The 15078-nt window shown below is 46.8% G+C and overlaps 1 protein-coding gene across 1 annotated transcript in view; it reads right to left on the minus strand.

Annotated features, from left to right (window-relative positions):
- ANTXR1 (ANTXR cell adhesion molecule 1) overlaps positions 1-15078 on the minus strand; it is a 215884-nt gene that overhangs the window by 75513 nt on the left and 125293 nt on the right. Inside the window, exon 14 of the mRNA XM_006119107.5 lies at positions 13317-13358. Within this exon, the coding sequence (XP_006119169.2) occupies positions 13317-13358 (42 nt within the window). The remainder of the gene's footprint in view (positions 1-13316; positions 13359-15078) is intronic.

Genomic DNA, 15078 nt, shown 5'->3' on the forward strand with positions numbered 1-15078 from the left:
GTGGTAATGGGAATTGTTCTTGTGTAAGAACCGAGTCAGAGCTGACGAAGGGGTCCAGTCTTTGTCCCAGCAGCAGTAGGAAAAAGGACCCTAAAAGCCCAAGTGCGTTTCAGGAGGTTGGAAGCAGACTGCATGAAGTTGGCATCTTTCCACCCAAAATATCTGCTTTAAATGGAACTAGAGTTAAATTAAAATTAAAGAAGATGCAGACACAGATACATTTTTGGAGCCAAAGATGCAGCTTCATAAAAAATGGATGACAAAAACCAAAGGTCTCAGTCTCGTGGTTTGTAGCAGCCTCCGTGTTCTTCAACCCTGACCCAAGGGAACCTTTTTTGTGGTTGACATGAGGATAACAATTAATTTGAACAGCCATGAAAGAGCTGGGACATCTTCCCCTCCTCCCTGCCTTAATAATGATGTTCACAGTTGCCTCTGCTCTAGAGGAGCCTAAAGCGCCAGATAGCGGGGCATTATTATCCTCATTCTACAGCAGAGAAACTGAGACAGGGAGTGGTGACACACGACTAGCACAAGGACAGTGGTAGAGGCTGGAGTAGAACTAACTATTCTCTCCTTCCCAACATCTCCCAGGCAAAACGCTTTGAGAAAGACTGCTCATGTGACCGGAAGGCAGCTCTACCAATCTAACAAGGCAACCAGTTCTCAAGAGACTTTTTGCTCAGTTTTGCAGACTCCAACCTTTGGCATAAGATTCTCACCAGCATCCCAGGACCAACCCTGCAAGCCCTGTATGGGTGGAGCGCCTACTGGCTTTGAGAGCAGTTTTGTAGGCAGAGTGCCCCCATGCACTTGCACTCTAGAGTGGGAAGTTTGTCCTTTGCTCTGGTCATAAAAGGGAAATGAGATACCCTAGGGAAATGTCCCCCACTCCAGAGGTCGTTTGCAGTCCCTTATGGGGCAGAAGGAGGTACGTGTGAGTTCTCCTGTGCACTCACTATTCTCCACTTGCCACAAGTCCCATAGAAATGATGCCCTAACCAGTGCCGGGGGCCAAACTGAAGCCCAGGCGAGTAAGGCACAACCCAGCACTAGGATGCATTCTCCTGAGGTTCATTCCTCACCAGTATTCAGGTCAGCTCCCTCCTTGCCATCTATGCTCCCAAATGGTTTCCTTCAACTGCGTACTGCTGCCCACTGCAGTTTCTTGTGCAGAAACTTAATTGCTGTTTGCAAACAGAGAATTTCTCCTGACCTAGTTCTGCAAATTCCAGATCTTTGTAGCAAATGAAACACAAATATTGTCGGAGTTGCTGTAAAAAGTCCTGAATGACACACTTAGCTCAGGGGAAATTCTTTGTTTCCATATTTCAGCCAAGCAGGCTGGCTTTGGACAAATGGATTTGTGTTGCCGAGGGCAGAATGAAGCTAGCCTGTAACATGTGGTGCCTATTAACTCAGCTGGATGCCATATTGCTCATATACCTGCCTGTCTTGAGAAAGATCAGAAACCCTTCAGATTAAAGGGTGCATACGAGATTAATGCTTGTTTCGGTTTATTTTTTATTAGCTGTCTCTTCATGTCACTATATAAAAAATTAGCTTCACAATAGGAAGCAGGGTCGTCCCTCCCGATACACAAAACATGCAGCTACATAGGGCACCATGAAATCTGGGGCACCAAACTGCCCTATGCAGTTCTATGCAGCCATGTGCTGTATATGGGCTCCGGACACCCCCATCCCCATCTCCCGACTGCCCCTGCCCCCAGCTCAGTGCTGGTCTGGAAGCCCCCATCCCCATCCCTTGATTCAGGGCCAGTCCGGCTGCCCCTCACCTCACCCCCTAGCTACCCTCTCTCAGGGCTCAGGGCCCAGCCCCCGCTCACCAGGCCGTGGTGAGCAGCCCTCACAGACTGGAGGTCTCAGATGGAGCAGGGGCAGCCACTCAGCGGGTGGCTGGAGAGAAGAGCTGCTTCTCTTTGGTGACTATGCAGCTATTTGCTGCTACTCTGGAGTCTTCCAGCCCACGCCTCCCTCCTGGCCCTGCTCTAGGCAGCCAGCTCTCCCAGACAGGATGGACCAGACGTCACTGCAGTAAATGGCATCCAATCAGGGAGAGCGGGCAACCCGTTTTCCCCACAGCATTAGCTCCCCACCCTCCGGGGCAGGTCCCAGTGCTGGGCTGCATAGGGCACCAGCACCAGTAGGGATGGCTCTGATAGGAAGACAGAGTACCTGATCTGAATAGATACAGCAGACAAAGGAAATGTTATTATCCCATTTGATAGACCGTGGTACAAAGAGATTAAAAGATTTGCCTAAGACTATGCAGATAAACCGGTGGCAGAGGCAGCCATTGAATCCAGACCACCAAAATTACCTAGTCCACGCCTTAACTGCAAAGTCATGTCCCTGCTCTTTCAAGCAATGCCCCTTCTGGTTAAAGGTGTGTTGTGCTGCTGGAGATGCCGTCTTTAGCTAAGATATAACAATGGTGGTCTTTGACAAGTAAGTTTATTATAAATTCCATAACCCTTTCTATGATGTGTAGCCAGTGATTTTAGTTTGTTTATTTATTGTGTGATGTTATGATTAATTAACAAGTTATAATAAATATATTCATTGTATATTAAATAGAGTTAATTTATAGGATTATAGAAGGAGAAGATTGACTAGTATTTAGTAGGAATTATGTATCTACTATATATATTTAGAGTTTGTCTGTCTGTTTGATCAATAACTCCTCCTAAATGGTGAGAGCTAGGACCACCACATTCGGTATATAGCTGTAACTTAAAGCAATGTAAAAGGCTTGGGTGTGCTAGGAAAACGGGATGTGTCTGGAATGGGATTGCTTCTCATAAAGCCAAACAGAAACGAGACAGAACCACCAAAGCAAGGCCAGTTCTCAAAACTGACAAAACTGAGCAAATGTTGAAAGATACCGAACCAAGATGAGCCATAAAAATAGGATGAACCTGGAGTACAGAGATCCCTGTAAGCTGTGCACTTGTGCAGCTGCTCAGGAGAGATTCAAATGCCGCCCAGAGGATTAGCAGAGTGCCCACAACTAGGTTTTTATTTTTACTGGTGGTGCACATTCACACAAGCCTCGGTGCACATAAAAATACTCCGCATATAGATGGAAAAGCTTTGAGGGAACACTGCTGGAACAGGGTTGCTTCTCAATAAACCTTAACGAAAAGAGCTAAAAGAGAAGAAATTTGGAGCAGTGCTCTATTCTGGCACAGCTAAATCAATGCTGAGGGTTTGAAAATGAGAAGAAAATGTTATTGCAAACCAAATTGACCAGAACCCTTTTTTTGTTGAAACATAGCGAATGATAAGTGTTTATCCCTGGACATTAATGCTCAGGTTACAGACCCCCTGGTTGGGGCTGATATCTTTAGATTCAGCTTTGCTCTTCCCTTCCTGGGGCAGTGGGGATTGGTTGGGCACAGGCTTCCATCCCTCCTCTTAGGGTCATTTTTTGTTGTACGAAGGGAGCTGCATTGCAGTGAAGTTTGAGAGCTCCAGTCTATAGACTTTGGGGTTCTGTATGTTTCTAGGGGACATAAGCCAATAAGAAAAGGGAGGGCAGACACTCCCATGTGCATGTATGTCACGTAGGCATAGACAGAATCCCATTATAAAAAAGGGTGCTAGGAGTGGGAAAACTTAAGCATCGTATAGAAAAACTCCACCAGGGACCATCCCCATATTGATGATCAGACTCTGACACCATCTCGGAGGATGTGACTATGGCTGTAGTTATAACTGGTGCATGGATATATTTAGGAACTGTATATGCTACGGCATTCACAAATTTGTTGGCAACTTTAATAGAACTTTTAAAAGATAGGGGACCTTTTTCTTGTAATTGTATGAGTTACTTGTCTATGTTCCATGTATTTCTATGAGCTCTAACAAACAGAAAGATCTCTGTTGAACTTTCAGAGAGATAGCTGTGTTAGTCTGTTTCACCAAAAACATACAAGGAGTCAGATGTTACCTTAAAAACTAACACATTTATTAGAGCATAACTTATTAGAGCATAATTTATTAGAGCATTTATTAGAGCACATTTATTAGAGCGCGACCAGGAACAGCTAACAGGAGAGTTTGGAGAGGGAGTTCTCCAGGTAAAAGGGGAGTAAAAACGGGACCCTTGTGGTAAGTGGCTGTCTGGAGTGTGTGTTTGTGGGGGGGGGGAAGTTATTTGCAGTGTGCTGAGCTTGTGTTTGTCTGGATTGTTTGTTTGGTTTGTTTGTTTGAAGGAGCTTCTAAAAGGTTTGAAATCTAGAAGCCTCTGTTAATTGGCTGAGACTCAGTCAGGGGGAGGGGCTACCAGAGCTATATAAGCCTGTGACTCAGCGACCAGGGAGAGTGCAACCAGGAACAGCTAACAGGAGAGTTTGGAGGGGGAGTTTAGAGGGCACTAGTGACTTTAGAATAATCTATACTCCAGGGCTGTGTCTACATTGGCCCTTATTCCGTAATAGGGATGCAAATGTAGCACTTTGGAATAGGCAAATCCGCGGGGGATTTAAATATCCCCACAGCATTTGCATTAACATGGCTGCCGCTTTTTTCCGGCTTGTAGAAAAGCCGGAGAAAAGTGCCAGTCTGGACGTGATCCTCCGGAAAATAAGCTCTTTTCCGGAGGATCTCTTATTCCTACTTTCAAGAGATAAGAGATCAAGTAGGATTTTAATTACCCCCATATTGACTGGATACATATCACCTCAGGAAGAGAAGCGGAGATAAAATTTCTCAATGGCTTAAATAACTGCTTCTTGGAGCAGCTGGTGCAGGAACCCACAAGGGGAGAGGCAATTCTCGATTTAGTCCTGAGTGGAGTGCAGGATCAGGTCCAGGATATAACCGTTACAGGACCGCTTGGGAATAGTGACCATAATATAATAACATTCAACATTCCTGTGGCGGGAAGAACACCTCAGCAGTCCAGCACCCTGGCATTTAATTTCAAAAAGGGGAATTACACAAAAATGAGGGGGTTAGTTAAACAGAAATTAAAAGGCACAGTGACTAGAGCCAAATCCCTGAAAGCTGCATGGAAACTTTTTAAAGACACCATAATAGAGGCCCAACTTAAATGTATACCCCAAATTAAAAAACATAGCAAGAGACCTAAAAAAGAGTCACCGTGGCTTAACCACCATGTAAAAGAAGCAGCGAGGGATAAAAAGGTATCTTTTAAGAAGTGGAAGTCCAATCCTAGTGAGATAAATAGAAAGGAACATAAACACTGTCAAATCAAGTGTAAAAATGTAATAAGAAAAGCAAAAAAAGATTTTGAGGAACAGCTAGCCAAAATCTCCGGGACCGGATGGCATTCATCCAAGGGTTCTAAAAGAACTAAAATGGGAAATTACTGAGCTATTATCTGTGGTTTGTAACCTATCCTTTAAATCGGCTTCCGTACCTAATGACTGGAAGGTAGCCAACGTGACACCAATATTTAAAAAGGGCTCTAGAGGCGATCCTGGCAATTACAGACCAGTAAGTCTAACTTCAGTACCGGGCAAATTAGTCAAAACAATAGTAAAGAATAAAATTGTGAAGCATATAGAAGAACATAATTTGTTGGACAAAAGTCAACATGGTTTCTGTAAAGGGAAATCCTGTCTTACTAATCTGTGAGGGTATGTCTACACTACCCTCCTAGTTCGAACTAGGAGGGTAATGTATGCATACCGCACTTGCTAATGAAGCCCGGGATTTGAATTTCCCGGGCTTCATTAGCATAAGCGGGGAGCCGCCATTTTTAAATCCCCGCTGCTTCGAACCTCGTTTCACGAGGAGTAACGGTAGTTCGGAATAGGCACCTAGTCTGAACTACCTAGTTCGAGCCCCGTGTAGCCGCGCTGCACGGGGTTCGAAGCAGCGGGGATTTAAAAATGGCGGCTCCCCGCTTATGCTAATGAAGCCCGGGAAATTCAAATCCCGGGCTTCATTAGCAAGTGCGGTATGCATACATTACCCCGCTAGTTCGAACTAGCGGGGTAGTGTAGACATACCCTTAGAGTTCTTTGAAGGGGTTAACAAACATGCGGCCAAGGGGGATCCAGTAGATATAGTATACTTGGATTTTCAGAAAGCCTTTGACAAGGTCCCTCACAAAAGGCTCTTGTGTAAATTACATGGCCATGGGATAAGAGGGAAGGTCCTTTCTTGGATTGAGAACTGGTTAAAAGACAGGAAACAAAGGGTAGGAATAAATGGTAAATTTTCAGATTGGAGAGGGGTAACTAGTGGTGTACCCCAAGGGTCAGTCCTGGGACCAATCCTTTTCAACTTATTCATAAATGATCTGGAGAAAGGGGTAAGCAGTGAGGTAATAAAGTTTGCAGATGATACAAAACTGTTTAGGATAGTCAAGACAGAAGCAGACTGTGAGGGACTCCAAGAAGATCTCACCAAACTGAGTGATTGGGAAACAAAATGGCAAATGAAATTTAATGTGGATAAGTGTAAAGTAATGCACATCGGGAAAAATAACCCCAACTATACGTACAGTATGATGGGGGCTAATTTGGCTACGACAAATCAGGAAAGAGATCTTGGAGTTATCGTGGACAGTTCTCTGAGAACTTCCACACAGTGTGCAGCGGCGGTCAAAAAGGCAAATAGGATGCTAGGAATTATTAAGAAAGGGATAGAAAATAAGACCCAGAATATCTTACTGCCCCTGTATAAAACTATGGTACGCCCACATCTTGAATACTGTGTACAGATGTGGTCTCCTCACCTCAAAAAAGATATTTTGGCCTTGGAAAGGGTTCAGAAAAGGGCAACTAAAATGATTAGGGGTTTGGAACGGGTCCCATATGAGGAGAGGTTAAAGCGACTGGGACTTTTCAGTTTAGAAAAGAGGAGACTGAGGGGGGATATGATAGAGGTATATAAAATCATGAGTAGTGTGGAGAGGGCCGATAAAGAAAAGTTATTTATTAGTTCCCTAAATAGAAGAACTAGAGGACACCAAATGAAATTAATGGGGAGCAGGTTTAAAACTAATAAAAGAAAGTTCTTCTTCACACAGCGTGTAGTCAACCTGTGGAACTCCTTGCCAGAGGAGGCTGTGAAGGCTAGGACTATAATAGAGTTTAAAGAGAAGCTAGATAATTTCATGGAGGTTAGGTCCATAAAAGGCTATTAGCCAGGGGATAAAATGGTGTCCTTGGCCTCTGTTTGTCAGAGGCTGGAGAGGGATGGCAGGAGACAAATCGCTTGATCATTGTCTTCGGTCCACCCTCTCTGGGGCACCTGGTGCTGGCCACTGTTGGTAGACAGGATACTGGGCTAGATGGACCTTTGGTCTGACCCAGTACGGCCGTTCTTATGTTCTTATGTTCTTATGTAACTTTTTGTGAGATACAACCCCCGTCCTCAGATGCTTGAAGTGAAAGAAAGGCAGGGGGATCCAGAGATGGGAGTGTAACATCAGTGCTAATTGAATGAGGGTGGATGTGGCTCACCTCCAAGATTGATGAGGTGAGCATACCTAAAGGGGAAATTACTTTTTGTAATGAGAGAGCCATTCCATGTCTCTATTCAGACCCATTCGGACAGTGTCAAATTTCTTTAAGGTGCCACCCAATTCCTTCTTGTTCCTGTTGAACTTAAAGAGACTGTAGCCACAGAGCCAAACCCATGGTGGGATAATATAGTTAACATTAAATAAATCTGTCCACAGCTGTGAAAGGAATGAACCCTACGTGTCTAAGCAAATTCTAACTTCAGAGGGAGTTGACTTCTCCCTATCTTCTGCTCTCATCAGATCTGCTGCCCTGGTCCCCTGTTCTCCCCCCACATTTCAAATTCAGTTTGCCTATGTAAACCATCAGCTTCCATACCTAAAACCACTTTTCCCCTGTTCCAAAGGGCATCCAATCACTTTTCTTTTACAACTTAATTCCTTTTCTCTCCTGGAAAGCTCCTCCTCCTCTTCCCACTCTGCAAACCACAGCTACTGATGAGGGGCTGAGTGACAGATGCAGGCACACAATTGCACACTGGCTTTTTTCAGGAATGTGTTTCCTTCTTGGCCGTCTGCAAAAAATTCCGCACAGACTCTCTCTGTCTCCCAACAAGCCCTTTCACAACAAGAGAGGCAAGTGCACCGGAAGAGGTTAATCAACACTGATCAACCCTGGTGCCAGCGTCTTTGTGGACGAGCCCCTGCAGGCTCTTCTCTGGCTCCAGGAATGTGCCAGCATGTACCTGGAGATGGCTTGGGGAAGACCAAAGCAGTTCAAGGGGGAGAGAGATGAACAGAAGTTTTCTTCTGATGGCTCAAAGCCTCCAGGCTGGGAGTTAAATTCCTCCAAGCAGAGGACAAAGGAGCCTGAGTGGTTTGCAAGCAGACTTCCCTTGGCAGTGATAATAATCACCTTCCGCCTGTCATAAAAGTGCTGCTGAATGCGCCTTTCTTTCCAGGGCTTTCTTGTGTGTGTTTGTCTTGGTATATGTGGGGAAGATGACAACAGACATAAGCATTATCCAATTACGGGCTGGCCGGTGGCTTGGCGCTGGTGCTGTGCCGGCAGTGACCTTGCGGCTTGAGTGAAAAGGCTGATGCAGCATGGAGGGAGCAGGTCGGAGCTCTGGGGAGAGAGGCGGCGTGCTGTGCCAGTCGGTCGGGTTCTCCTTCCTGAGTGTAGTAATGGCAGGGCCAGGCCTCACGTCACTGAATGTCTCAGGTAGAGAAGGTGTCACAGTAGTGGGAAATACATCCAGACACCTCTCCTTCCCAGCCTCCAGAACAAGGACAGAACGGACTCTGGGGATGTCCAAGAGGCACGATGTCTCTTTGGGTTCCTCTCTATACTGTCCCTTGCGCTGGGGCTGGATTCACAATCTACCCCTGTAGATCAGTAGCAGCACATTGGGGCTGGTAGGGAATGGGGACCCAGTGCATGTTACAAAGTCCTGACATGACATAGCCTCTTTGGTTTGTCCCACATAGGAGATGGGCCATCATGTTTTGTGCCAGGTTCAGTTCCTTGGTGAATTTCTTGTCTGGTCTGAACAGCCAGGATACCTGGAGCCTTCTTACCAGCTGGGGATGGAAGCCAATGTTCCCTCCAATCTTTTCCATCCATGTGTGGAATAATTCTTTGTATGTGCACCAAGGCTTGTGTGAATGTGCACTAGTAATAGAAGCACAATACTTATCTGTGGGCGCTCTGCTAATCAGCTGGGCAGCATATGAAATTTTCATAAGCAGTCACACGAGTGCTCAGCTTACAGGGAACACTGATGATAGCATGTGTGGTTTTGATCCACCAAGGCCAGCAAAGAGTCTGGCATGCGGCATGAATGCTCTCTGCTAAAGGGCATAGACTCCAATCGGAGGGTGATTGGGCACTTACTTGGTCTTCAAGTCTTTTAGCTGTTCTGAACGGCAGTAGTTAGACTATTTCTGGATTTAATTCAAACCATCTGTCCCTGTGCTATCTGTGGGACAGCGTTTGTGATCTTGAGGTTAATCAGAAAGCTTCAGCTGATAAAATGTCTTCTTTTGCCAGTGAGTATGTCTCCAATCTGTCTCAGAACTCCTTTCAAATCAAACCGTGGGCAGATTTCGGAAAGAACGTCTGCTAGTTCTTCATTGTTACAGTAGAATGTGGATGCAAAGCCACATGGACTCAGCTTTTAAATCTGCTGATGCAAGAATTCCTCTTGTCTTATTTTTGCCAAGAGTTTTGGGGAAAAAATCCTTACTGTAAATGTAATGCTGCCGCTTACGGGTTTAGCCCTGCTTCACGCTGAAGAGGAGCGGTCACCAGGATTCTATGTGAGTGAGAGCTATCTCCAGCCCACAAACAACATCCAGCGACAGTGCCCCTTTCAGGATCAGACTCTGTTACTGTAGCAGAGTCCAACCCTTTGTCAGAAAGTCAGCCCTCTTCTTGGGGCCTGATCCTAGCAAGAGCTGAGCGCAGCCTCAATGGCCGCTAATTTCTAAAGATAGCTGGAGAAGTTTTCAGATTCTGAATTTTAAAATATTGATGTCGATTGTATTCCATGATACGGGGTGCTGGCTGATTTAACAGTCAGGCAGTGTCCCATCTTTCCAGTGGGGTAAAAGGAGGAAGGAAACTCTATGTCAGACCGCTTTCTGCTGCTAAAGTGATGTCAAGTGTAAGACTAAGGTAAATGAGACGCAAGGTTTATAGATTCTAAGCTTTGGAGGAAAGTGCTGCCAGATATAAGGTTTTAACCACATTTGCCATATTGGCACCCTTTGTAGTGCCCATAACCTGCAAAGGAGAAGAGCCATTTTTTTGCTTTTGTCTTTGACCAAATATTTTGAGAGCCATGTCACGCATAAAGCTCTGGGCTGGTGCAGGGGAGGGGGGCAGAGGAGGGGGATCGGGGTCTGGGTGCAGGATGGGGTTCTGACCTGGGGCACGGGTTCGGGATGTGGGAAGGGGTGCGAGGTGCAGGATCTGGCTGGAAGGTGCTTACCACAGGCAGCTCCAGCTGGTGGCAGAGCAGGGCTCAGGCAGGCTGCCTGCACGCCGGGGCCCTACACCGCTCCTGGAAGCAGCCAGCTGCTGGCACATGTCTGCACGCCCCTTGGGGAAAAGGAGTTTCCGTGCACAGCCCACTCCTGCAAGCACTATGCCTGCAGTTCCCGTTGGCTGGGCCAATGGGAGCTGGAAGACGGTGCTGAGGGCGGGAGCAGTATGTGGAGTTGCCTCCCGCCCCGGCCAGGGGCATGCAGCTAGCAGGCTGTGGGAGCAGCGTGGGGCCATGGCACACAGGCAGCCTGCCTGAGCCCGGTTGCACCACTGGACTTTCAGTTTCTTCAGAAAGTCTGTTTTTTCACAAAACAGGTGCCCGCAAGGAGGCAGCCAAAGAGCCGCACGTGGCTCCGGAGCTGCAGGCTGCTGTCCCCTGGGCTAGCCACCCAAGTGTTGTCTGGGCTTATCCTTGAGCTTGCGGTAATGTCCACACTGCTATTTTTAGCAGGCTAGTTAGAACAGAGCCAGAGCATGCCTGTCTACCCACACTGAAAGGCCTGCTCCCAGCTGCAGGGTAGACTTATCCTGTAAGGCCAGAAGGGACCCCCAGACCATCACAGGGTAACCCATGGCAGAACGAGGAACACACTCCAGGAATCAGATCCCCCACTTGGGTAGTGTGATTGGCCATCAGAAGAGGCACCTAAAAAGATTGGGCCTCCCTGATAGAGCCTGGTGAAACTACCTGTGTAATCACAGTGCACACAGGCAGCTGACAGAGGGGCAGGTTTCCAGCGAGACAGCCGCCCCCAGTTATATGTCCAGTTTCGCTACACTTTCCAAGTTACCGACAGCGTGCTTAGCCCTCCGATGGCTCAACAAAGCCCAACAACACACTCAGCATTAGAAAAAAACCTTCAGTGAAAATAAGAGAAGGAAAAGGGCTCTTGCAATCCCACCTCTGTGTTTGCTCCATGCATGGCAAGCCAGCAGGATATGGCTAAAGAAACATAAAACGCGTGGAAAAAGCATCTTCACAGCAGTTTAATTAGTTTCTTGTTCTTTAGTCAGCTTCTGCCAAGAGAGACTGGCCAAACACAACCAAACAACACTGGCCGAATGCCGCTTTACATCCATTCCTCTGTCACACCCAGATGTAATGTCCCTGCCCAGTGTTTGAGCAGTGAGCTGCATTCCAGCCTGATGTATTTTAATTGATTTCAGCTATTGGAGCCCTTGACTTGGAGGCATGTGCAGTGCAGAGCAGATGAGCCACGTCCAATTTCAAATTAATACATTTTCCCTGTCCTTCTGAAGCTGGGAACTGACAAAGCTGTTGGATTTATTTAGGGCCCAACAAGAGACATAGCTGGCTTGGGAAGTATGTCAGATTGCTGCAAAGAAAGACATGGACTGACAACATCAGTCTGAGAGATGGGCCGATCCCAATGCAAACGTTCCAGGACCTCGGCAGCACTATGACCAGGGGTTCTACTTCAGTGCTAGAAAGTCTAAGGTTCTGTTCCTGGCTTGGGCTCCAGCTATTCTGAGCCATTCCACGGCGGGGGGGCTCACGGGCTTTCCCATGATTACTACACAAGCAGAGGCTGAGCACAATCCCCCCCCTCCCCTCCAGAGGGTGCTTCTAGGCCAGGCTGCATGGGAAGTGGCAGCAGGCTCAGCCCAGCAAACACAATCTCCCTCATGAGCTGTGAGAGTCCAGAAAACCAGCAGCAAAAGGCAAGGGAACACTCCACTGCACCACCCTCTTCATGGGCTTCAACCTCCTCTCACCTACCCTGCTGGAAGGAGCTGATCTGCCCCACCTAAATCAATGCCAAGATTCCCAGTGACTTCACTGGGCTTGGGACAAGGGCTAGTAGCTGAAATGCAAAGTGGTGGAAGGGAGAGAAAGCAAACAGGGTGTGACTATGACATAGCAAAGCCAGGCATATATCAAGGAGGAGTCTGTCCCAAGAAAGCAAACAGGGTGTGACTATGACATAGCAAAAATTACTTTTTGTAATGAGAGAGCCATTCCATGTCTCTATTCAGACCCATTCGGACAGTGTCAAATTTCTTTAAGGAGGAGTCTGTCCCAAGAAAGCAACAGTGATCCAGATTCAATTAGCACGGATTGCTGGATTTGTATAGAAAGTGGGGAGCCTGTTTCAGATTTTCACACAAGAGTTTTAATGTTGCTTTTCTACTCCCTTGAGTAAAATCTCTGCATCCAGCTCTTCGCTGGTGTAACATGGTGCAGCTCCTATGACGTCAATGGAATTGCACCAAATTACATGAGCTAATAATCTGACCTGTAGGCTTCAGACATAATTGGTTACACAGCCTTTACTCTGGTGAAGTGGTGTGACTTAGTGCTCACTCGGCTGTCTAGGGGTATAGTCTGCTCCTAACTCATTCGATCATTGAAAAGGCAGCTAAGCATGCGCTTCAGTCCTCCTCTTGCGTTAAACATAAGCATGTGCTTAATTGTTGTTCTGTACAGGGCTGATTTGCTACACTGCTTGTCCACTCAAAGCAGAGAATCGCTTCTCTCCCTCCCTCCCACTCCCTGTATTCGCCGTACAGGCAAAGCTCTGACTGGCTGTGGGTCTTTACTGAGTCACATTGTGAAAACAAAGTGACTGATCCCCACCTGAAAGAAACATGCGCTGAAGACATGAACCAGGAAGCAGAGTGCACCCAAACCCATGTGTGCAGCTAAATCCGCCCTGATTGCCGACCGGGTGCAAGAGCACGGAAGGTGAAGGCAAAACGCTAACTCCTGCGATGTTCTACATGCTACTTGTCCAGAAAACCAAGCGCAATGAGAGCTGGCCATGCCAATGTCACTTACCTCACTGTCTTCTTCCGGGGGTGGGGGGGGCTCCTTGATAATCTGGAAGGAACAAACAGAAACAGACAACCTTAAATTCATGCTTGGTTCTTTGGCATGATGCAAAAGTCACTTGAATAGAGAATGTGTCCCTGACGGCTCCTCTAATCGCAGCTGTGATGTGTGTGTGATTCCATGGTTCCGACATATGCTGACTCTGCCGGGGGAAGTAGGGGGTCTCTGTGAAACCTTGCCATGCAGTCATTTCCTAATTACAATTCCCGGTTGAATTTTATATCACCTGTATTAATGTATTAATTTTATGATCACCACCAATCAAGATGTCAAGGGGGATCCAACCAGCCTTGTAACTGACACTCCAGCTTCTGATCCATGAGCAGCATTCAGCTTAAAACTCCACAGCTGGACAATAATGGGCTGGTCTAAGCTAGAGAATTAGCTGGACCCAAGGATGTTGCTCAGGGGCATGAAAAATCCCACCTCTGCGCAGTGTAGTTAAGCTGATCCAAGCTCCCATGTTGTCAGCGCTCAGCCAATGGAAGAATATGTCTGTCAACCTAACTACCCCATCTTGGGTTAACCACAGTGATGGGAGAACAGCTGTAGTGTCTACACTGCAGTGCTGCAGCAGCGCAGCTGGGCAGAAACCTATTACTGTATCACCTAAAGGCCTCAGCTGAGATCAGCACCTCACGTGCTAAGCACCGGACACAGACAGTAAGATGCTCCTTGCCTTGCAGAGCTCCCAATCTACATAGAGAAGGCAGATGGAGACTCAGAGAAATGACCTGCTTAGAGGTCAGATGCCAGGGCAGTGGCAGCAATAGAATCCAGGTCTCGTGCACTCCGGTGCAGTGCCTGGTTCACCAGACCACATTTCCTTCTCCGGGTCTGTGCCAGCTGGGCCGGCTCGCAGTCATTGCTGATTATTATTCATGCCATTGGACATGACTCTCTTGGGAGCATTTTAATAGCAAAGAGAAATTGGAGGCTCTTCTAGCATTTCTAGCTAGTACAGCAACTGGGGTGAGGTTTGGGGCTGATCTGGTATATTCTCAAGAAAAACAAGTTGAAGTGAGACTATTATTTCATGCATGAAGTTTGCTGCTAAGACTGAGGAAATAGCTGGCTATTCTTACAGCTCTTCACTCCAAGGGCAATAGAAAGCCATCCAAAGGGACAGCTATTACATCCAGGCATGTCAAATATCTCTCCTTATCTCCATGTTCCTCCCTGGGGCATGGCTGTGGAAGTCAGTGGCCTGAATCCAACTTTGGGGTAAGCCTAGTGAGGTCAATGCAATTACACTGACCAGGGATTCATTTTGTCTGTGGCCACACATTTATCTGAGGCTACATTTAGACTACAGACGTCTTTCGAAAGTAGCTCTTCCAAAAAAAGTCTTCCAAAAGAGAGCATCCACACACAAAAATGCATTGAAAAACCCATCTGCTTTTTCAAAAGAGAGTCCATACTGCAAAAGTGCATCCAAAAAGTGATCTGCTTTTTTGAAAGAGAGCATCCAGTCTGAACGGACTCTCTCTCGCATGTAAGCTCTGATTGCTATAGACGAGTGGCCGCCAGGATACCTGTGCTTTTTCTTCTTTCCTCTTCTTCCGAAAAAACTCCCTTTTCCCCATCCACACATGCCTTTCTGTGAAAGAGCACTTTCACAAAAAGGCTTCTTCCTCATAGAATGGGGATTACCAGTGCCGGAAAATCCCTCTGTTCTTTCGATTTTCTTGTGGAAGAATGCAATTGC

The sequence above is a fragment of the Pelodiscus sinensis genome, chromosome 28, assembly GCF_052426305.1.
Source record: "Pelodiscus sinensis isolate ZL-2025 chromosome 28, ASM5242630v1, whole genome shotgun sequence".
NCBI classification, from domain to species: Eukaryota; Metazoa; Chordata; order Testudines; family Trionychidae; genus Pelodiscus; species Pelodiscus sinensis.